General features: G+C 42.9%; 1 protein-coding gene across 1 annotated transcript in view; it reads left to right on the top strand.

Moving 5' to 3' along the window:
- kcnab1b (potassium voltage-gated channel subfamily A regulatory beta subunit 1b) overlaps window positions 1–22,169 on the top strand; it is a 55,776-nt gene extending 33,607 nt beyond the window's left edge. Inside the window, 7 exon segments of the mRNA XM_042329019.1 lie at window positions 4,922–5,008; window positions 15,366–15,451; window positions 15,782–15,902; window positions 16,198–16,292; window positions 16,396–16,516; window positions 17,654–17,742; window positions 20,771–22,169. Coding sequence (XP_042184953.1) covers window positions 4,922–5,008; window positions 15,366–15,451; window positions 15,782–15,902; window positions 16,198–16,292; window positions 16,396–16,516; window positions 17,654–17,742; window positions 20,771–20,866 — 695 coding nt within the window. The 3' untranslated portion in view covers window positions 20,867–22,169.
- Window positions 22,170–24,678: the final 2,509 nt, after the last annotated feature.

The following is a 24,678-nucleotide window of genomic DNA, read 5'->3' as shown; positions in this document are numbered from 1 at the left end:
TCATCTCGTTCTCCTCTCTTCCTCTCCTCTCCATCCTTTCATCTCGTTCTCCTCTCTTCCTCTCCTCCTCTCCATCCTTTCATCTCATTCTCCTCTCTTCCTCTCCTCTCCATCCTTTCATCTCGTTCTCCTCTCTTCCTCTCCTCTCCATCCTTTCATCTCGGTCTCCTCTCTTCCTCTCCTCCTCTCCATCCTTTCATCCCTGTCTCCTCTCCTCTGTCAGTGTTTATGAATGGAGCTGAGCTGACATACTGTTTCACAATACCTCATTCATATCTCCCCCTCATCCCTCTACCCCCTCATCCATCTACCCCCTCATCCTCGACCCCCTCATTCCTCGACCCCCTCATCCCTCGACCCCCTCATCCCTTTCTCCTCTCAGTATTCAAACAGAAACACGTTAAAAGGACAATCTGCAGTTGCTACATACATTTTGGTTTTATAAAGTAATGATAGTGATTCTTGAAGATATAACTTATAAATGCCTCATGAGCTTGGTTTAACTGTCGTACCCCAAGCTTGTTTAAATACAATGTTTGTAAACAAAGTCAATGTAAACAAACACTATATAGCCTCAAAACATTTTTATATCATGGATGGTCATTGAATCCATAGCTTTGTTTATGAATTTGAGAGTGGTTCCATTTCTTCAGCCCCACATCCCTCAGCTGTTTCTGCGGGGAGACGTTTTGTTATTGTTTCAACTGCTGATTGCCGCTTTTATCTGACTGGATGATAGAGACAGAGGGGGAAAGGTCTCTCACTTCTCTCACTTTATCTGACTGGATGATAGAGACAGAGGGGGAAAGGTCTCTCACTTCTCTCACTTTATCTGACTGGATGATAGAGACAGAGGGGGAAAGGTCTCTCACTTCTCTCACTTTATCTGACTGGATGATAGAGACAGAGGGGGAAAGGTCTCTCACTTCTCTCACGTTATCTGACTGGATGATAGAGACAGAGGGGGAAAGGTCTCTCACTTCTCTCACTTTATCTGACTGGATGATAGAGACAGAGGGGGAAAGGTCTCTCACTTCTCTCACTTTATCTGACTGGATGATAGAGACAGAGGGGGAAAGGTCTCTCACTTCTCTCACTTTATCTGACTGGATGATAGAGACAGAGGGGGAAAGGTCTCTCACTTCTCTCACTTTATCTGACTGGATGATAGAGACAGAGGGGGAAAGGTCTCTCACTTTATCTCACTGGATGATAGAGACAGAGGGGGAAAGGTCTCTCACTTTATCTCACTGGATGATAGAGACAGAGGGGGAAAGGTCTCTCACTTTATCTCACTGGATGATAGAGACAGAGGGGGAAAGGTCTCTCACTTCTCTCACTTTATCTGACTGGATGATAGAGACAGAGGGGGAAAGGTCTCTCACTTCTCTCACTTTATCTGACTGGATGATAGAGACAGAGGGGGAAAGGTCTCTCACTTCTCTCGCTTTATCTGACTGGATGATAGAGACAGAGGGGGAAAGGTCTCTCACTTCTCTCACTTTATCTGACTGGATGATAGAGACAGAGGGGGAAAGGTCTCTCACTTCTCTCACTTTATCTGACTGGATGATAGAGACAGAGGGGGAAAGGTCTCTCACTTCTCTCACTTTATCTGACTGGATGATAGAGACAGAGGGGGAAAGGTCTCTCACTTCTCTCACTTTATCTGACTGGATGATAGAGACAGAGGGGGAAAAGGTCTCTCACTTCTCTCACTTTATCTGACTGGATGATAGAGACAGAGGGGGAAAGGTCTCTCACTTCTCTCACTTTATCTGACTGGATGATAGAGACAGAGGGGGAAAGGTCTCTCACTTCTCTCACTTTATCTGACTGGATGATAGAGACAGAGGGGGAAAGGTCTCTCACTTTATCTCACTGGATGATAGAGACAGAGGGGGAAAGGTCTCTCACTTTATCTCACTGGATGATAGATACAGAGGGGGAAAGGTCTCTCACTTTATCTCACTGGATGATAGAGACAGAGGGGGAAAGGTCTCTCACTTCTCTCACTTTATCTGACTGGATGATAGAGACAGAGGGGGAAAGGTCTCTCACTTCTCTCACTTTATCTGACTGGATGATAGAGACAGAGGGGGAAAGGTCTCTCACTTCTCTCACTTTATCTGACTGGATGATAGAGACAGAGGGGGAAAGGTCTCTCACTTCTCTCACTTTATCTGACTGGATGATAGAGACAGAGGGGGAAAGGTCTCTCACTTCTCTCACTTTATCTGACTGGATGATAGAGACAGAGGGGGAAAGGTCTCTCACTTCTCTCACTTTATCTGACTGGATGATAGAGACAGAGGGGGAAAGGTCTCCTACACTTCTCTCACTTTATCTGACTGGATGATAGAGACAGAGGGAGAAAGGTCTCTCACTTCTCTCACTTTATCTGACTGGATGATAGAGACAGAGGGGGAAAGGTCTCTCACTTCTCTCACTTTATCTGACTGGATGATAGAGACAGAGGGGGAAAGGTCTCTCACTTCTCTCACTTTATCTGACTGGATGATAGAGACAGAGGGGGAAAGGTCTCCTACACTTCTCTCACTTTATCTGACTGGATGATAGAGACAGAGGGAGAAAGGTCTCTCACTTCTCTCACTTTATCTGACTGGATGATAGAGACAGAGGGGGAAAGGTCTCTCACTTCTCTCACTTTATCTGACTGGATGATAGAGACAGAGGGGGAAAGGTCTCTCACTTTATCTCACTGGATGATAGAGACAGAGGGAGAAAGGTCTCTCACTTTATCTCACTGGATGATAGAGACAGAGGGGGAAAGGTCTCTCACTTTATCTCACTGGATGATAGAGACAGAGGGGGAAAGGTCTCTCACTTCTCTCACTTTATCTGACTGGATGATAGAGACAGAGGGGGAAAGGTCTCTCACTTCTCTCACTTTATCTGACTGGATGATAGAGACAGAGGGGGAAAGGTCTCTCACTTCTCTCACTTTATCTGACTGGATGATAGAGACAGAGGGGGAAAGGTCTCTCACTTCTCTCACTTTATCTGACTGGATGATAGAGACAGAAGGGGGAAAGGTCTCTCACTTCTCTCACTTTATCTGACTGGATGATAGAGACAGAGGGGGAATGGTCTCTCACTTCTCTCACTTTATCTGACTGGATGATAGAGAGTGAGGGGGAAAGGTCTCTCACTTCTCTCACTTTATCTGACTGGATGATAGAGACAGAGGGGGAAAGGTCTCTCACTTTATCTGACTGGATGATAGAGACAGAGGGGGAAAGGTCTCTCACTTCTCTCACTTTATCTGACTGGATGATAGAGACAGAGGGGGAAAAGGTCTCTCACTTTATCTCACTGGATGATAGAGACAGAGGGGGAAAGGTCTCTCACTTTATCTCACTGGATGATAGAGACAGAGGGGGAAAGGTCTCTCACTTTATCTGACTGGATGATAGAGACAGAGGGGGAAAGGTCTCTCACTTCTCTCACTTTATCTGACTGGATGATAGAGACAGAGGGGGAAAGGTCTCTCACTTCTCTCACTTTATCTGACTGGATGATAGAGACAGAGGGGAAAGGTCTCTCACTTCTCTCACTTTATCTGACTGGATGATAGAGAGTGAGGGGGAAAGGTCTCTCACTTCTCTCACTTTATCTGACTGGATGATAGAGACAGAGGGGGAAAGGTCTCTCACTTCTCTCACTTTATCTGACTGGATGATAGAGACAGAAGGGGGAAAGGTCTCTCACTTCTCTCACTTTATCTGACTGGATGATAGAGACAGAGGGGAAAGGTCTCTCACTTCTCTCACTTTATCTGACTGGATGATAGAGACAGAGGGGGAAAGGTCTCTCACTTCTCTCACTTTATCTGACTGGATGATAGAGACAGAGGGGGAAAAGGTCTCTCACTTTATCTGACTGGATGATAGAGACAGAGGGGGAAAGGTCTCTCACTTCTCTCACTTTATCTGACTGGATGATAGAGACAGAGGGGGAAAGGTCTCTGACACTTCTCTCACTTTATCTCACTGGATGATAGAGACAGAGGGGGAAAGGTCTCTCACTTCTCTCACTTTATCTCACTGGATGATAGAGACAGAGGGGGAAAAGGTCTCTCACTTCTCTCACTTTATCTGACTGGAGGATGATGGATGAGACAGAGGGGGAAAGGTCTCTCACTTCTCTCACTTTATCTGACTGGATGATAGAGACAGAGGGGGAAAGGTCTCTCACTTTATCTCACTGGATGATAGAGACAGAGGGGGAAAGGTCTTTATCTGACAGGATGATTGAGACAGAGGGGGAAATCTGACTGGTCTAGAGACAGAGGGGACTTCTCTCACTTTATCTGAGGCTTGAGACAGTTTTCTGTAATCGCAGGTTTCTAACATGTGTCCACTTCTTTCTTTCTCTCTCTCCCCACCACACTCCCCCTCTCTCTCTCCCCACCACACTCCCCCTCTCTCTCTCCCCACCACACTCCCCCTCTCTCCCTCCCCACCTCAATCCTCCTCTCTCTCTCCCCACCTCACTCCCCCTCTCTCTCCCCCACCTCACTCCCCCTCTCTCTCTCCCCACCTCACTCCCCCTCTCTCTCTCCCCACCACACTCCCCCTCTCTCTCTTTCCACCCACCCTCTCCCTCTCCTTCTTTCCACCCACCCCCTCCCTTTCCCTCTTTCCACCCACCCTCCTCCCTCTCCCTCTTTCCACCCACCCTCCTCCCCCTCTTCCTCTTTCCACCCACCCTCCTCCATCTCCCTCCTTCCACCCTCCCACCCACCCACCCTCCTCCCTCCCTCCCTCTCCCTCCTTCCACCCACCCCCTCCCTCTCTCTCCTTCCACCCACCCCCCTCCCTCTCTCTCTCTTTTCCACCCACCCCCTCCCTCTCTCTCTTTCCACTCACCCCCTCCCTCTCCCTCTCTCTGTCCCCAGGTCTGAGGAGCTCCCTACAGAGGATGCAGCTGGAGTACGTGGATGTTGTGTTTGCAAACCGGCCCGACAGCAACACTCCCATGGAGGGTGAGTGACCTGGCAGAGATGGAGTGGGGTCTGAGACTGGCAGGGATGGGAGTGGGGTCTGAGACTGGCAGGGATGGAGTGGGGTCTGAGACTGGCAGGGATGGAGTGGGGTCTGAGACTGGCAGGGATGGGAGTGGGGTCTGAGACTGGCAGGGATGGAGTGGGGTCTGAGACTGGCAGTGATGGAGTGGGGTCTGAGACTGGCAGGGATGGAGTGATGGATGGTATTGTGGTTGGTTTACTTTGGCAGACATTCACATGCACAAGCAAACAAACACAGGCATGTACACACACTCCATGTCTGTCTGTCCGAGTGGATCACACAGTTAACTAGCTAGGGATTCCACATTGACTACATCTCTCTATAACCCCCTTCTCTTTCTTGGAGTGGATAGACAGAACCTACTGTTCTGTCTATGCTCTGATCCTTCTCTCTCCCTCCGCCCCAAACAAGCCACCAGGGGGCCAGACCAATCTGTCATACTTACAGTACACAGCATGAGCCTGTCACCCAGAGTCGCTGATGATTGTGAGACGGGCCCTACGGCAGAAATGTTCTAAAAAAGATTGCTAGACTGTCTTTGCCCTACAGCCAACACCAGACAATGCTGTCTCATCAGATGTACCCCCACCATACCAGATACAATACTCATAGATTGGCTGATTGAGAGACAGACATGGAAGGATAGGTGAGCAGGGCAGTGAGAGGACAGACGGAAAGACAGACAGACGCCCACACATACTTTCTCTCGCACACACCCCCAGCTGTGATACCATAGGCCATATTATCACTGTCTTTCAATACTAACACAGTGACTGAATCACTATATTATCACTGCCTTTCAATACTAACACAGTGACTGAATCACTATATTATCACTGTCTTTCAATACTAACACAGTGACTGAATCACTATATTATCACTGCCTTTCAATACTAACACAGTGACTGAATCACTAGATTATCACTGCCTTTCAATACTAACACAGTGACTGAATCACTAGATTATCACTGTCTTTCAATACTAACACAGTGACTGAATCACTATATTATCACTGTCTTTCAATACTAACACAGTGACTGAATCACTATATTATCACTGCCTTTCAATACTAACACAGTGACTGATTCACTACATGTATCATGGTTGTACATCATGTGATATTCATCACTACATTAAAGTAAATTGCTGTCATCAATCACCATATAGAAGGTCTGTCTCCTTAATCAGCTGTTGAAGCAAAACAAGGTGATTCACCCATAAAATCCACAGGATTACTGTAAATCACATGAAACAGGTTAACCCACTATCTACACACTGGCCTCCCCTCCCAACACATGAAACAGGTTAACCCACTATCTACACACTGGCCTCCCCTCCCAACACATGAAACAGGTTAACCCACTATCTACACACTGGCCTCCCCTCCCAACACATGAAACAGGTTAACCCACTATCTACACACTGGCCTCCCTCCCAACACATGAAACAGGTTAACCCACTATCTACACACTGGCCTCCCCTCCCAACACATGAAACAGGTTAACCCACTATCTACACACTGGCCTCCCCTCCCAACACATGAAACAGGTTAACCCACTATCTACACACTGGCCTCCCCTCCCAACACATGAAACAGGTTAACCCACTATCTACACACTGGCCTCCCCTCCCAACACATGAAACAGGTTAACATGACTCTTAATTCATTTTAGGAGATAACCCTCAGGTTTTCTGTAGATTGGTCAATATTAGTGGGGGTTCTTCTGAGCTTTAACCGTCAAGAGCTTCGTTCTATATATGGTACAGGAGGCTCGAGTTGTTGTTAGCAGCGAATAATTACATGAGATTGTGAGAGATTTCTGTGTGCCTAATGAAATCCCCATGGATGATATTATTCAGGGGGGAATGTGCTGATTTCTTTTGAGTGAATCTATTTATTTTCTAATTGTTATTGTATTTATATGTCTGTGCCAGTCTGTGTGCGCGCGTGTGTGTGTGTGTGTGCGTGCGTGCGCGTGCATGCGTGTGTGTGCGTGTGTGTGCGCGTGCGTGTGTGCGTGCTTGTGCGTGTGCGTGGGTGTGCGTGGGTGTGCGTGGGTGTGGGTGTGTGTGTGTGTGTGTGTGTGGGTGCTTGTGCGTGTGCGTGGGTGTGCGTGGGTGTGCGTGGGTGTGGGTGTGTGTGTGTGTGCGTGTGTGTGTGCGTGTGCGTGCATGCGTGTGTGTGCGTGTGTGTGTGCGTGCGTGTGTGCGTGCTTGTGCGTGTGCGTGGGTGTGCGTGGGTGTGGGTGTGTGTGCGTGTGACTACTCACGTCCCCCTGGGGGTTGGCTAAGTGAGGTCATTCGTAAAAAGTATATTTTTGTTACTATCATTCTCTCCTCCTTTCTTTCACTCTTCTATTCTTCTCTTCCAGATAACATCTACATATATACACATATATATATACATATACATCTACATATATATACACACATCTACATATACATACACATATATATATACATACACATCTACATATATATACACACACACATCTACATATACATCTACATATATATATACATATACATCTACATATATATATACATCTACATCTACATACATATATACATCTACATCTACATACATATATATACATATACATCTACATACATATATAGATATACATCTACATATATAGATATACATCTACATATATATATATACATATACATACATATATATAGATATACATCTACATATATACATATACATCTACATATATACATATACATATATACATATACATCTACATATATACATATACATCTACATATATACATATACATCTACATATATAGATATACATCTACATATATACATATACATCTACATATATAGATATACATCTACATATATACATCTACATCTACATATATAGATATACATCTACATATATAGATATATATATATAGATATACATCTACATATATATATATATATATATAGATATACATCTACATATATAGATATATATATAGATATACATCTACATATATAGATATACATCTACATATATACATATACATCTACATATATAGATATATATATAGATATACATCTACATATATAGATATACATCTACATATATAGATATACATCTACATATATAGATATACATCTACATATATAGATATACATCTACATATATAGATATACATCTACATATATAGATATACATATATAGATATACATATATAGATATACATATATAGATATACATATATAGATATACATATATACATCTACATATATAGATATACATCTACATATATAGATATACATCTACATATATAGATATACATCTACATATATAGATATACATCTACATATATAGATATACATCTACATATATAGATATACATCTACATATATAGATATACATCTACATATATAGATATACATCTACATATATAGATATACATCTACATATATAGATATACATCTACATATATAGATATACATCTACATATATAGATATACATCTACATATATAGATATATATATATAGATATACATATATAGATATACATCTACATATATAGATATATATATAGATATACATCTACATATATAGATATATATATATAGATATACATCTACATATATATATATAGATATACATCTACATATATAGATATATATATAGATATACATCTACATATATAGATATACATCTACATATATAGATATATATATAGATATACATCTACATATATAGATATATATATAGATATACATCTACATATATAGATATACATCTACATATATAGATATATATATAGATATACATCTACATATATAGATATATATATAGATATACATCTACATATAGATATATATATAGATATACATCTACATATATAGATATACATCTACATATATAGATATACATCTACATATATATATATATATAGATATACATATATATATATATATAGATATACATATATATATATATATAGATATATATATATGTATATCTATATATAGATATACATATATATATATATATAGATATACATATATATATATATATATATATATATATATATATAGATATACATATATATATATATATATATATATATATAGATATACATCTACATATACATATATATATATATATATATATATAGATATACATAGATATACATCTACATATATAGATATACATCTACATATATATATATACATCTACATATATATATATATATACACATACATATATACATATACATCTACATATATATACATATATATACACATGTATGTACAGATATACAGTGGGGCAAAAAAGTATTTAGTCAGCCACCAATTGTGCAAGTTCTCCCACTTAAAAAGATGAGAGAGGCCTGTAATTTTCATCATAGATACACTTCAACTATGACAGACAAAATGAGAAAAAAAATCCAGAAAATCACATTGTAGGATTTTTAATGAATTTATTTGCAAATTATGGTGGAAAATAAGTATTTGGTCACCTACAAACAAGCAAGATTTCTGGCTCTCACAGACCTGTAACTTCTTCTTTAAGAGGCTCCTCTTTCCTCCACTCTTTACCTGTATTAATGGCACCTGTTTGAACTTGTTACCAGTATAAAAGACACCTGTCCACAACCTCAAACAGTCACACTCCAAACTCCAGTATGGCCAAGACCAAAGAGCTGTCAAAGGACACCAGAAACAAAATTGTAGCCCTGCACCAGGCTGGGAAGACTGAATCTGCAATAGGTAAGCAGCTTGGTTTGAATAAATCAACTGTGGGAGCAATTATTAGGAAATGGAAGACATACAAGACCACTGATAATCTCCCTCGATCTGGGGCTCCACGCAAGATCTCACCCCGTGGGGTTTAAATGATCACAAGAACGGCTAGCAGAAATCCCAGAACCACACGGGGGGACCTAGTGAATGACCTGCAGAGAGCTGGGACCAAAGTAACAAAGCCTACCATCAGTAACACACTACGCCGCCAGGGACTCAAATCCTGCAGTGCCAGACGTGTCCCCCTGCTTAAGCCAGTACATGTCCAGGCCCGTCTGAAGTTTGCTAGAGAGCATTTGGATGATCCAGAAGAAGATTGGGAGAAAGTCATATGGTCAGATGAAACCAAAATATAACTTTTTGGTAAAAACTCAACTCGTCGTGTTTGGAGGACAAAGAATGTTGAGTTGCATCCAAAGAACACCATACCTACTGTGAAGCATGGGGGTGGAAACATCATGCTTTGGGGCTGTTTTTCTGCAAAGGGACCAGGACGACTGATCCGTGTAAAGGAAAGAATGAATGGGGCCATGTATCGTGAGATTTTGAGTGAAAACATCCTTCTATCAGCAAGGGCATTGAAGATGAAACGTGGCTGGGTCTTTCAGCATGACAATGATCCCAAACACACCGCCCGGGCAACGAAGGAGTGGCTTCGTAAGAAGCATTTCAAGGTCCTGGAGTGGCCTAGCCAGTCTCCAGATCTCAACCCCATAGAAAATCTTTGGAGGGAGTTGAAAGTCCGTGTTGCCCAGCAACAGCCCCAAAAATTCACTGCTCTAGAGGAGATCTGCATGGAGGAATGGGCCAAAATACCAGCAACAGTGTGTGAAAACCTTGTGAAGACTTACAGAAAACGTTTGACCTCTCTCATTGCCAACAAAGGTTATATAACAAAGTATTGAGATAAACTTTTGTTATTGACCAAATATTTATTTCCCACCACAATTTGCAAATAAATTCATAAAAAATCCTACAATGTGATTTTCTGGATTTTTTTTCTCATATTGTCTGTCATAGTTGAAGTGTACCTATGATGAAAATTACATCTTTTTAAGTGGGAGAACTTGCACAATTGGTGGCTGACTAAATACTTTTTGCCCCACTGTACATCTACATATATACATCTACATATATATAGATATATACATCTACAGTAGGCAGAGCGGAGTCAAAGGGCAACACACGTCATTAATACCAAACCTGCCACAAACCCCTCGGACACTGCCAATAGCATGGTCAGAGTGATACATTGCGAACGATGAAGAACTGGACTGGACAAAGAAGTCTGCAGTGATAGATCAGACGTGGGAGAAATTTTCAGCCAAAGAAAATGCTTTGTTGTTTTTGAAAACCAGTGTGTTTCAGCATCACAGCCTTCATCATGAGGATAGCAACAGCCTCCTGCACAGTACGCTACTCCTGTAGTATGTATCACTATGGAACTGGTAGTCTAGTAAGAGATCAACTATATGTGTTTCCACGGATCTCTCTTCGTGCACCTATGAGTTTAAGACAGTATTAACACTATATTAACAGGGCCACAAATGGAAACACAAACAGATAAAGATGAAAAGACAGTCAGACAGGCTGACAGGTTGACAGGCAGACAGGCTGACAGGCTGACAGGCAGATAGGTTAACAAGTTGACAGGTTGACAGGCAGACAGGTTGACAGGCAGACAGGTTGACAGGCAGACTGTCAGACAGGCTGACAGGCAGATAGGTTAACAAGTTGACAGGCAGACAGGCTGACAGGTTGACAATTTGACAGGTTGACAGGCAGACAGGTTGACAGGCAGACAGGTTGACAGGCAGACTGTCAGACAGGCTGACAGGCAGATAGGTTAACAAGTTGACAGGCAGACAGGCTGACAGGTTGACAGGTTGACAGGTTGACAGGCAGACAGGTTGACAGGCTGACTGTCTGACAGGCTGACAGGCAGATAGGTTGACAGGCAGATTGGCTAACAGGTTGACAGGCAGACAGGTTAACAGGTTGACAGGCAGACAGGTTAACAGGTTGACAGGTTGACTCATCAAAAGAAGCATAAACAGGGTTTTTATCCATCCATCTATCCCTCTTTTTCCACCCACCCACCCACCCTCCATCCCTCCCTCCCTCAGCAGCACAAATAAAACCATATTTTCAGTCCTCTAAACATATCCAATTAATTCACAACACTGTGTATGGAGCCTCTGTATCTATATTCCTGTATCTGTCTGCCCTGGCTTAGTCATTCAGAGAGAGAGATGAGGGAGAGAGGTTGAGATAGATAGAAGGGTAGAGGGTGGAGTCATTCAGAGAGAGAGATGAGAGGGAGATAGAGGGGTGAGAGTCATTCAGATAGAGGGAGGGTTGAGATAGATAGGGGGAGTCATTCAGAGAGAGAGATGAGAGGGAGAGAGGTTGAGATAGATAGAAAGAGGTAGAAAGAAGGGTAGAAGGTGGGTTCCAAGAGAAAGAAAGAGAGACAAATGTGTCCACAAGTGCCTGGAGTGAGGTGTCTGTCCTTGGTTTGTCCTCCTATAAGCCACAGAAGCTGCCAGGCAGGATAGATACCTCAGTCCCTGTCTCACCCCAGCTTTATTGTGATGGCTTACTGCAGTAGGAATCTCAAGGACAGGCGTCTCGCTCTGTTCACAAACACCTGCATGGAAGGATAAGGCTTAAACTGTCACAGATTCCCCCGGTGCTGCTGCTAGGCGTTACTGAACTGGATCATTACCACCGACCCCGGACTGTCTTCTCTCATTACGCACACCTGGTTCCCATTCCCCCTGATTAGTATGTGTAGATATGTGCCCTCTGTTCTCCGTGTATTATTGTAACGGGTCTCGTCCCGTGTATTAGTATTTACGGGTCTCGTCCCGTGTATTGTTGTTACGGGTCCCGTGTATTGTTGTAACGGCTCTCGTCCCGTATATTGTTGTTACGGGTCTCATCCCGTGTATTGTTGTTACGGGTCCCGTGTATTGTTGTTACGGGTCTCGTCCCGTGTATTTATTAGAGCTTTACATCTTACTCTTTGTTTGGGTTACATATATATATATATATATATATATATGTGTGTGTTTGTTTTGGAGCTTCGTCCCCGTCATGTTCATGGCGTACGCTATTTTGGGTAGTGTCATAAAAAAAACGATTTTCGTATTCTTGCGCCTGTTTCCAATCATTATACAACGTGACAAACACAGCACAGTGTTTATCAGTGGGGTGTTAGACAGCAAACAAGCAAACAAACTCACACATACAGGCACAGGCAAACACACACACATGCTCAAACACACACAGAGACAAACAAACAAATTAAATACACACACCTCAAACCCACTCATCCTTCTGTTTTTGCTAAATACCAATATTTGTCTGCCCTCTGCCCACAGGGTACACAGCAAGCAATCCGTTAACATGAGATACACCCCCCAGCCAGGCCTGGGGTTGGAAAGTAATGACTTGCTGGAACTTTTGAGCCTTAGGGCAGGCCACTGAAAAGGGCACTGTTGTGAAAGAGGGCATATGAAGTGTTGTTTTGCGAGTGTACATCAGGCTACTCTGTTGCTATGGGTATAGGCATTGGTAATCTACCATTACCTTGGAAGGTGAACCATTGGCTAAGAATTCGTAGAATTTGATGACCAACACACGCCCCCAGCAATCTCTCCATCTCTTTCAGTCTTTTTATCTTTCTCTGTTTCCCTCCGCCTCTCTCTCTTTCCCTCTCAGAACAAATGTATTGTTGTTCACGCCTGACATGTTCTCCTCTCCACCTCCCACCTGTTTCACCCACACACTCTGGCTCTCTCTGCTGTATGTAGGCTCGCAGAATGAGCTGCTCATGAAAGGGAATCACTCTTTTTTTAAATTTTTATCCCACTCTGATCTAGGTTCATCTCGCTTTCAACTTCATTAATCTCCCTGTTTTACATTTTATCCTTCAGCATCCTGTTGCAATTGAATTTGTTGATTAGACTGCAGGTCTGTAAGGGTATCATTTTATCATCTAAACTCTCTGTGTGATTTCCTTTTCTTCAATATAGGCCTGTTGGGTTGTATTGTGTTATCGTCATGCCAATGTATTCTTGTTTTGGTTAGAGAAAGAAAGACAGATAAAAGGAGAGAGGTAGAGAAGGGCAGAGGGTGGATTAAAAGAGAAAGAAAGAGAGAGATGTACGTTATTGTATAGCTACCAAATTGCACTGCTTGCCAAGCATAATTGCCCCTTGCGGGACATATTAAGTACATGGTATTGAATCACATGTTCCAGAGATTCCGGTCTCTCTTGGTTAGACACCTTGTATCCTTGCATTACTTACTCCCATTAATAAATATCAGCTTTCTGGTGTATCTCCACACCACCATGACCCTGCAGTACCACTCTATACCCTAAGGCCAAACAGAACCGACAAAGGTCCACTACGAGAGACTTCTGCTCCATCATCTCTCTCTCTCTCTCTCTCTCTCTCTCTCTCTCTCTCTCTCTCTCTCTCAGCTGACTGGGTCTTTTCATCTGGCATTTGGATTAATATTACCTCAGCAAACATTATCTCATATGAAATCTTCCCCTGCACTGGCCATAGAAGGATGGAGGATATATTCTGGGTTTCTTGGTACGAATCCTTTCACCGGTTTCCCTTTTGTTTGTATAGTTTTTTTAACTCGCCCCTTTAGCAGCAGGCTTGCATTCAAATGGCTTCTGACTCGAGCCTTTTGATAGGTTGTTTGGCGATTATTATTCAATGAGACTGAACTGAATGGATTAATTGATGTATTCAGCTGTGGTATTGGAGCTCGGCGGCAATACAGACATGCAGATGGAATTGAAATGGTCCCTTCATTCGGAGTCTGTGAGAAAGAAGAAAAGATGACTAAAGTGGCACTGCATCTCAGTCCTAGAGGCATCACTACAGACCCTGGTTTGATTCCAGGTTGTATCACAACCGGCCGTGATTGGGAGTCCCATAGGGCGGCGCACAATTGGTCCAGTGTCGTCCCAGTTAGGGTTTGGCCTGGGGGGGGGGTGGACTGTCATTTTAAATAAGAATTTGTTCTTAACTGACTTTCCTAATTAAATTAAATAAATAAATAAATAAATAATAATAATTAAATATAAATGGATTTGTTATTTGCGGTAGCTTCTTTGTTGTTCTAATATCCCAAACTGACATGTCAGTTTCAGTTTCACCAATGAAGGATTCTAGCTAATGAGAAGTGATCTTTCTGAGGTTGTAGAAGAAGGAGTCTGAGGCGCCCTCTAATGTCTCAGAACTACTCCTACAAGTTAGAGTATCTTCATCATATCAGGTTTCATCTGTGAGGAGGGACGTTCCACTCAAAACACAACCTTCCATGTACAGATGAATGGACCAATCATATAAGGTTGTATTTTAAGGTTGTGGAACGTTTCTTTAGAACTCTCTTGTCTCCCTTCTTCCAGAATGTGGGAAACAGCAACCTACACCTACACCCCCTCTCCCTCCTGTACCCTCCTGTATCCCTCCCGTAACCCTCCCGTAGCTAGCAGGTTTTTAATGTTTTTGTCTCTGCAGAGATTGTGAGGGCGATGACCCATTTGATCAACAATGGCATGTCCATGTACTGGGGGACATCACGATGGTCTGCCATGGAGATTATGGTAAGTAGGCAAAATCTCTCAACTTCCCAATACGTCAACTTCATATTCTCTTCAGCAGTGTGTAGACCTGCACGATCTGTCCACATAATAATTCACTGTAGCATGCTTGGGATATAAATGCTTTTGGAGTTTGACATTAGAGAGTAAACAGACATTATAGTGGTTGAAAAGGAGAATGAAGTCTGAAAAGTTCAGGTGCTGTCTTGGAATATCAATACTTTTGAAGATATGGAAGTTTGGTCTGACATTAACATGAAAAGGTGAATAGAGTCAGCATTGTTCTCACCTTGGTTCTGCCCCTCTTCCCTTCTCCTCTCAATTCTTTTTCAGGAAGCGTACTCGGTTGCACGGCAGTTTAACCTGATCCCTCCGGTGTGTGAGCAGGCTGAGTACCACTTCTTCCAGAGGGACAAGGTGGAGACACAGCTACCTGAGCTCTACCATAAGATAGGCAGGTGTAATAGTAACACTATCTCACAAACTTTTTAGATTTGTCACACTTTGGGACTGCATTCAAGTGTCCTATAAACGCCCTTCAAATGCACAACCAGGATCAGACTGGTAACAGACTGTGCAGTAGTAGTTCACCCCAAAATTCAAAGTTTGTCAAAAGTGGTCTGATGTCGAGCTGAGTCAATATTCCAAACTGCAAAAGGTAAACTCTTGATACTTTTGTCCTTCAGTACCATGATAATCTGATGATTACCCTGCCTGTCATGTGACCTAACTCCCATGTGCCATTGCAGGTGTGGGTGTGGTCTCCTGGTCACCTCTAGCCTGTGGAATCATCACTGGGAAGTATGAGAATGGCATCCCAGAATGCTCCAGGGCCTCCATGAAGGTACTGCTCGTATCTGCTTGTCCCAACAACATCTGAGGGGATTTATGAATGTCAGCTTGTTCCTCAGGTGGTGTCTAAGACGGGTCTTCTTCCTCTCTTCCAGCCGTACGCCTGGTTAAAGGATAAGATAGTGAGCGAAGAAGGGAGGAAACAACAGGCCAAGCTGAAGGAGCTCACTACCATCTCTGAAAAGCTGGGCTGCACTCTGCCACAATTAGCTATCGGTAAGATATCAGTAACACAAATGCTGAAAAGACAAAGTGGATGGTTTTCACAAAGCTTAGGCTCAAATAGCGTTTTTATTTTAGTAACAAGTCCTGTTTTTTTTCCAAGCGAGAAAGTGGCTTGTTTCCACTACTTTCGAGCCTGTAATTGATTTTGGTGATATATTGTATGCCCCTGTGGCATCATTACATATGCTGGAACCTGTGTACCAAAGCCCTCACACATCACTGTAACCTTGACATGAGAGTGGGCTGGTCTTCCTTAGCTCTTCGGAGATGAAACCATTGGTAGGTTTTATTCAGAAGGCCATATTGAGACGGCTCCCATTTAACTTGTGTAACTACATTGTCCAGCAGACTAATTAAAACTATCGCCTGCGTTCACTTGATTGTGCCTTAAGGCCCGTAGAGAAAAAAGCTTTCCAGTTCTCTGCCCCGTACTTGATGTTTTTATTCTATTTAACTGAGCAAGTGAGTTAGGATCAAATTCTTATTTACAATGATGGCCTACCCCAGCCAAACAATGCTGGACCAATTGTGCACCGCCCTATGTGACTCCCAATCATGGCCAGTTGTGATACAGCCTGGAATCAAACCAGGGTCTGTAGCAATACCTCTAGCACTGAGATGCAGTGCCTTAGACCACTGCGCCACTCGGGAGCCCAATCACACGCATGGAACGAGCTTCAAAGGGTGCTGAAATTACAGGAGCTCGTCCCTATAATTTATTTTAAAGAAGGGTTACACACTATGATGCCAAATGAAATGGTGGGGCTGTCAATGTTTTGAACCCTAGTTGCACCACACTTTCCCAAACCATCCTGCTGTTCAATGTGTAGTGCTTTGTGTTTTATGTTATAAATGTGTCTGCAACTTTGTGTGCTGCTATTTTGGCCAGATATTTTAAGAGATTGTTCATCTCAATGAGACTAACCAGGTGAAACAAAGGTACCCCAAAAAATAGACAAATAACCATGCTGGATGTGGAAGACGACCCTTTACGAGTAATGGAGGGACTACCTCCATAAGGGACTTGTCCAATTACAAACGTACATTTTCTTTTTCCATTGCAAAATGTTTTCCGTTGCATGCCCTGATGAACTCAACCCTGTTACCTCCCCTTCTCTCTCTCTGCAGCCTGGTGTCTGAGAAATGAAGGAGTGAGCTCAGTGCTGCTGGGAACATCCAACCCCATCCAGCTTGCAGAGAATCTGAGGGCCATGGAGGTAAGGAGCTTCTCTCATATAAGTTTACTTTTTTCATTAAGGGAAGAAGGACTGCCTTGAAGAATACATTTTAAGCTGTTTTAGGCGCAATGCAAAATCGACCCTGAGACTCTATGCCCACAGGAGGTTGGTGGCAGCTTAATTGGGGAGAATGGGCTCATGTTAATGGCTGGAGTGGAATAGGTGGAATGATAACAAACACATCAAACAAATCAAATCAAACTTTATTTGTCTCATGCGCTGAATACAACAAGTGTAGACCTTACCGTGAAATTCTTACTTACAAGGCCTTAACCAACAGTAAAGTTCAAGAAGAGTTTTAAGAAAATATTTACCAAATAAACTAAAGTAAAAAATACTAAAAAGTAACACAATAACATAACAATAACGAGGCTATATATAGGGGGTACCGGTACCGAGTCAGTGTGCGGGGGTACATGTTAGAGGTAATTTGTACATGTAGGTTGGGGTGAAGTGACTATGCATATACAATAAACATTGAGTAGCAGCAGTGTACAAAACAAATGGAGGAGGGCGGGGGGGGGTCAATGTAAATAGTCCGGGTGGCCATTTGATTAATTGTTCAGCAGTCTTATGGCTTGGGGTAGAAGCTGTTAAGGAGCCTTTTGGTCCTAGACTTGGCGCTCCAGTACCGCTTGCTATGCGGTAGCAGAGAAAACAGTCTTTAACTTGGGTGACTGGAGTTACTGACAATTTTATGGGCTTTCCTCTGTTATATAAGTCATGGATGGCAGGAAGCTTGGCCCCAGTGATGTACTGGGCCGTACGCACAACCCTCTGTAGCGCCTTACGGTCAGATGCCGAGTAGTTGCCATACTAGGCTGTGATGGAACTGGTCAGGATGCTCTCGATGGTGCAGCTGTAGAACCTTTTGAGGATCTGGGGACCCATGCCAAATCTTTTCAGTCTCCTGAGGGGGAAAAGGCTTTGTCGTGCCCTCTTCACAACTGTTTTGGTGTGTTTGGACCATGATAGATTGTTGGTGATGTGGACACCAAGGAACTTGAAACTCTCGACCCGCTCCACTACAGCCCCCGTTGATGTTAATGGGGGCCTGTTCGGCCCGCCTTTTCCTGTTGTCCACGATCAGCTCCTTTGTCTTACTCACATTGAGGGAGAGGTTGTTGTCCTGGCACCACACTTCCAGTTCTCTGACCTCCTCCCTACAGGCTGTCTCATCGTTGTTGGTGATTGTTGTGTCATCAGCAAACTTAATGATGGTGTTGGAGTCGTGTTTGGCCACGCAGTCGTGGGTGAACAAGGAGTACAGGTGTGGACTAGGTGTGGGCCCAGTTTTTAGGATCAGCGTGGCAGACGTGTTGTTGCCTACACTTACCACCTGGGGGCGGCCATCAGGAAGTCCAGGATCCAGTTTCAGAGGGAGGTGTTTAGTCTGAAGATACTTAACTTAGTGGTTTCCAGGTGTTTGATGCCATTCCATTTTTTTCCATTGCAAACATTATTATGAGCCGTCCTCCCCTCAGCAGCCTCCTGTGCCCTATGTACTACGTGTGGAGATCTGAGAGGATTTGACAGGTGTACGCAATATGGTAGTAGCTCCACTTGCTCACTGATAAGCTAGGTGGAAGTTACACCACATGTCTTATACAGTACCTATCAAATCATCTTAGATGCAGTAGCCTCGTGAGCCTCCCTCATCTTGCTATTGTCGATAAGGCCGGGACCGATGTCCCCCCGTTGGAATGGCTATCACTCTATAGACCAAAACATGAAGTGGTTCAAACTACAACTCTACAAAAGCACAAGACGAGAGAACGTGGAGGTCATTCCCATGCTGAAATGGTGAAGAAATCTACAAACTTAAAACCAATTATTCAGGCTGCAGCTGTTTAAATACTTTAGTCTGTTAAATGCATCTGATTTAAGAACATTTCTGAATGGTACTCTGAAGTATCCATTATAACAACTACAACAGACTTTGATCTCTGGTGGACAAACCAGAGGCTTTCTGTCGTCTGACTATCCAGCAGACAGACCGGTGATCAGAGAGGGACAACAAAGGCATACATATGTAAATATGTAAACTGCAATTTATTTTTTCGAATGAGGGGCTGTTCATGTTAAAAGTATTAGCATGTCTTAAGTGTAGTTATCAACTGTTTCCCGCTCTCGAACTGTCCCCACCCCCTTTCCTTTGTCTACCAAGCCATTATATCAGCCCACTAGGGACATTTCTATCATGTCAGTAACCAATGTATGACCTATGTGTTTATGTCATTCTGTGATTGATTAAGTTAGTTAGTGAATAAATAATTACGGCAATTTGTATATTGCTGATTCGTGATCTATGTTAGGGTTCGTGCAGATATCCAAGGGTTTGCTACATTCAGAATATGCCTGATGAGGTCATATTTTTTTAATTTTACTAGGCAAGTCAGTTAAGAACAATGACAGCCTAGGAACAGTGGGTTAACTGCCTGTTCAGGGGCAGAACGACAGATTTGTACCTTGTCAGCTCGGGGGTTTGAACTTACAACCTTGCGGTTACTAGTCCAACGCTCTAACCACTAGGCTACCCTGCCGAACATTATAACATAATACATTAATAAGTGAGTGAAAATATCTGAAGAGTTATATTCGTGAAATAAACACAACATTTTCTCGTGGTGCCCCGGCTTCCTAGTTAATTAAAGTTACATGATTAGTTTAATCACGTAATTAAATGACAGAGAATTATTGATTTGATAAATGAACAGTCTTCACATGTAATGATAGTCTTCACAACTGTCTTGGTGTGTTTGGACCATGATAGATTGTCCACAGATCAGGCTGGCTGGCGAGGCTAAGGGTGCAAGGTTTAGGCGTCAATTTGGGACACTGACAACGATTTCTCAGCACTCATACAGCTCCCCTTCTCTAGTCTATGCCTACACTGTTTATTTACAATTATGGATGCCTATTGTGGTGTAGTTACTAACTAACTACTATTACCAACATAACAACTGACTGAATCAATGGTATTGTTTCTCTTCTTCATGTATTCTAGGTCATTCCAAAGATGACAGCAGGCATTGCCACAGAGATTGACCACGTCTTGGGAAACCAACCCCACAGGAAGAAGGACTTCCAACAAGCACATTAGGATGGAGCCATTCTTCAGAACTGTGACTAATCTGGACCAGCTCTCATCAGTGGCACCTCCAGTCAGTGGCACCTCCAGTCATTGTGTGCCCAACCCTGTTTGTGTGTGTGTGTGTGTGTGTGTGTGTGTGTGTGTGTGTGTGTGTGTGTGTGTGTGTGTGTGTGTGTGTGTGTGTGTGTGTGTGTTCCTCGTCCTGCCACGCCCGAATAAAGATCAACCAGTAGTCAGTGTCGTTAACTGAGAGCTCTGCTTGACAAAGCATGCATGCCACACAGCTCATCCACTCCACTTCAGTGCAGCTCAAACCTGCCGAACTAACCAGCCGTTATCAAGATAGACTAAGATCACCTGAATCAGTTGAGGCTGCTGAGGCGAGGACGGCTCATAATAATGGCTGAAATAGACTGTAATGGATAGAATAGAATTGTATCAAACACATGAAAACCATGTTTTTGATACCATTCCATTTACTCCATTCCAGCCGTTATTATGAGCCGTTCTCCCCTCACCAGCCTCCACTGAATCTGATGTGCAAATCCCTTATGGTACACCCAGCTGTCCCGCATTCTGTGTAGAAGCCTTTGTAGGCTAAACGGGACATTCATGAGAACAAACTCTTGGACAGAGGACTGTGTTCCTGTCCTCAAAGTGATGGACATGGACAAATGATCTGTCCATGACGGTCAGTGCTGGCTGAGCCCCTTCTATCCTACAACCTAAGTGCTTACCTAACCCTGCATTGTTGTAGTGATAATTAACTGTTTCGATACATGCTGACATCTTGTGGTTTTTGAACTTTTTTTCCCCCATTGTGATGTTAAAATACCAACAGGGTTGTGTTGGATTGAATATTTCAAAACAACATGTGTAATGACTGTTAACTGATTATATATATTTTTGTCAATGAATGCAGAAGAACACAGTATTATTATGATAGTACTTTCATAGTATCTCCCCATTTCTCTCTAACAATGCATACTCTTCTGCAAACAGATATTGCAGGCATGTACATAGGTCTACCGTTGGTGTAAGCAGTATTACTGGATGCTATTTATAGTGCCCTCATTGCACATACCGATATATTTTCATTTTATCCAAGTTAAACTGATGTATATGATGTATATTCTACCCTTTGTCATTGCACCTGGGCTAAAACTGAATACAATGTCTGTTCAAATGTTAAATGGTATAATGAGATTATGTTAGAGGTTGAGAGTTCAGTAAAGACTCCTTAATTGATGTATTTGTTGTTGTTAATTTGTACATACTGTATATAAATAAATATCCAGTGTGAACGATTGTATTCTCTGTGCAGAAACACCTCATATCTAGAAGTATTGAAAATATGTAGTTTTAAAAAGTAAGGCATAGACCAGGTTCCAATACGAAGAAACAAACATTCGTGAGATGAATAGTCAGAATAGAATTGATGACGTCATTGGAAAACTGTCCCTCTAAAGTTGTGGATGTAGCCTACCAATTTCATTATGTAGCTTTTACCAGCAGAACGTGAAAACAAAAAGATTTCTAGATTCCTCTATTTGAAAACCAAGTACAGTGGCTTGCAAAAGTATTCACCCCCATTGGCATTTTCCCTATTTTGTTGCCTTACAATCTGGAATTAAAATGGGGGGTTTGTATCATTTGTTTTTTTTGGGGGGGGTTTGTATCATTTGATTTACACAACATGTCTACCACTTTGAAGATGCAAAATCATTTTTATAGTGAAACAAACAAGAAAAAAAAAAACAGAACTTGGGGGTGCAAAACTATTCACCCCCCCTAGCCACTGGGATTGTTGCCCACTTTTCAAGGCAAAACTGCTCCAGCTCCTTCAAGTTGGATGGGTTCCGCTGGTGTACAGCAATATTTAAGTCATACCACAGATTCTCAATTGGATTGAGGTCTGGGCTTTGACTAGGCCATTCCAAGACATTTAAATGTTTCCCCTTAAACCACAAGAGTGTTGCTTTAGCAGTATGCTTTGGGCCACTTTCCTGCTGGAAAGTGAACCTCTGTCCCAGTCTCAAATCTCTGGAAGACTGAAACAGGTTTCCCTCAAGAATTTCCCTGTATTTAGCACTATCCATCATTCCTTCAATTCTGACCAGTTTCACAGTCCCTGCCAATGAAAAACATCCCCACAGCATGATGCTGCTGTAACGGATGTGAAATAGCTATCTAGTTAGCGGTGGTGCGCGCTAAATAGCGTTTCAATCGGTGACGTCACTTGCTCTGAGACCTTGAAGTAATGGTTCCCCTTGCTCTGCAAGGGCTGTGGCTTTTGTGGAGCGATGGGTAACGATGCTTCGTGGGTGACTGTTGTTGATGTGTGCAGAGGGTCCCTGGTTCGCGCCCGGGTATGGGCGAGGGGACGGTGTAAAGTTATACTGTTACATTGATGCTGTTGACCCGGATCACTGGTTGCTGTGGAAAAGGAGGAGGTCAAAAGGGGGGTGAGTGTAACGGATGTGAAATAGCTAGCTAGTTAGCGGTGGTGCGCTCTCCTCCACTTGTGTCAATAGAAAACATTGGGTGGATTCCATTATGCGGAGCCGTAGGGCACTGGTCCATGACCGGACTAAAGTGGTGAGGGAGGAACGCCCTTCTCAAATGGAACAGTAAGCTGCGCGGCTCTGTCATGTTATCCACAAGGCGGCATGGTGCATCGTCTGGAAACATACAACATCTCTTTTCTGTCAAATAAATGTTTGAATTTTCTAACTAGTTTTTATTGGGAAGTCAGATAAAGCATTTTCTAAAAAGCAATCACATTTGCACGTGAAAACACAGAATCCTATTTGTTACTCCACGTGCTTATTTATGTAACTTTTGTTTTGAGCCGACTTCATCATGGGCTTTGAACGGGGCCCTTGGCTCACGACCCGGAGGCAGCCCGGTCCCAAAACAAATGCAACCTTCTTCTCCTGAGTACATACCTTCGTCTCATGAGTACATACCTTCGTCTCCTGAGTACGTACCTTCGTCTCCTGAGTACATACCTTCGTCTCCTGAGTACATACCTTCGTCTCCTGAGTACATACCTTCTTCTCCTGAGTACATACCTTCTTCTCCTGAGTACATACCTTCATCTACTGAGTACATACCTTCATCTCCTGAGTACAAACCTTCTCCTGAGTATAAACCAAGTAAACTTACCTATAGGTATACTTGCTCTCTTGAGAACCTTGAGGATCTTGAAATGGAGTCGTCTGCAGTGGTGAGCTCTCTGAAGTTGAGCCAGACAAGGATGAAGTGGGTCTACTTGTGGTGAGAGGTGTACTGGAGACTTCCAACGTTTTCCCTGAGAATCCTACGGAGATTAATTTGGACGGTAGGAATGACATGTTTGGAAAGAGTAGATTCCTACTTTTTGGCCGACCCATATGTTGTGTCAAGCTGGGTAAAGGACACACTTGGAATGGTTAAATCTATGAAAGTTTCGAGAAGTGGAATTATTTTGATTTCTGTGCATCCTCCACCCAGAGGAAGCGAGCGCGTTGCATCACGCGTCTCGGGCCTCAACCTGTACCGTGCTTTGCTTTCCGGAGCAGGGCACTGCTCAGAGGGGTGATCAGTGGGGTAGTGTTGAATGTAGAGGTGGATCAAATGAAAAATAATATTCCTAGTGTTTGTGATGCCCGCCATTTGGTGAGATGTACACCCTGTGCCAATGCCGAGACTGAGAATACCCTGTCTGTCTTGTTGAGCTTTTACACAGAGTTTCTACCTGATATGGCCAGGTTAGGTTATATTTGCTATTCTGCGAGGGCCTATGTTCCAAACCCGTTACGGTGCTTTAGGTGCCAAGG

The sequence above is a fragment of the Oncorhynchus tshawytscha genome, linkage group LG10, assembly GCF_018296145.1.
Source record: "Oncorhynchus tshawytscha isolate Ot180627B linkage group LG10, Otsh_v2.0, whole genome shotgun sequence".
NCBI classification, from domain to species: Eukaryota; Metazoa; Chordata; class Actinopteri; order Salmoniformes; family Salmonidae; genus Oncorhynchus; species Oncorhynchus tshawytscha.
The sequence above is the reverse complement of the archived record's forward strand: the minus strand, read 5'-3'. Positions and strand labels throughout refer to the sequence as shown.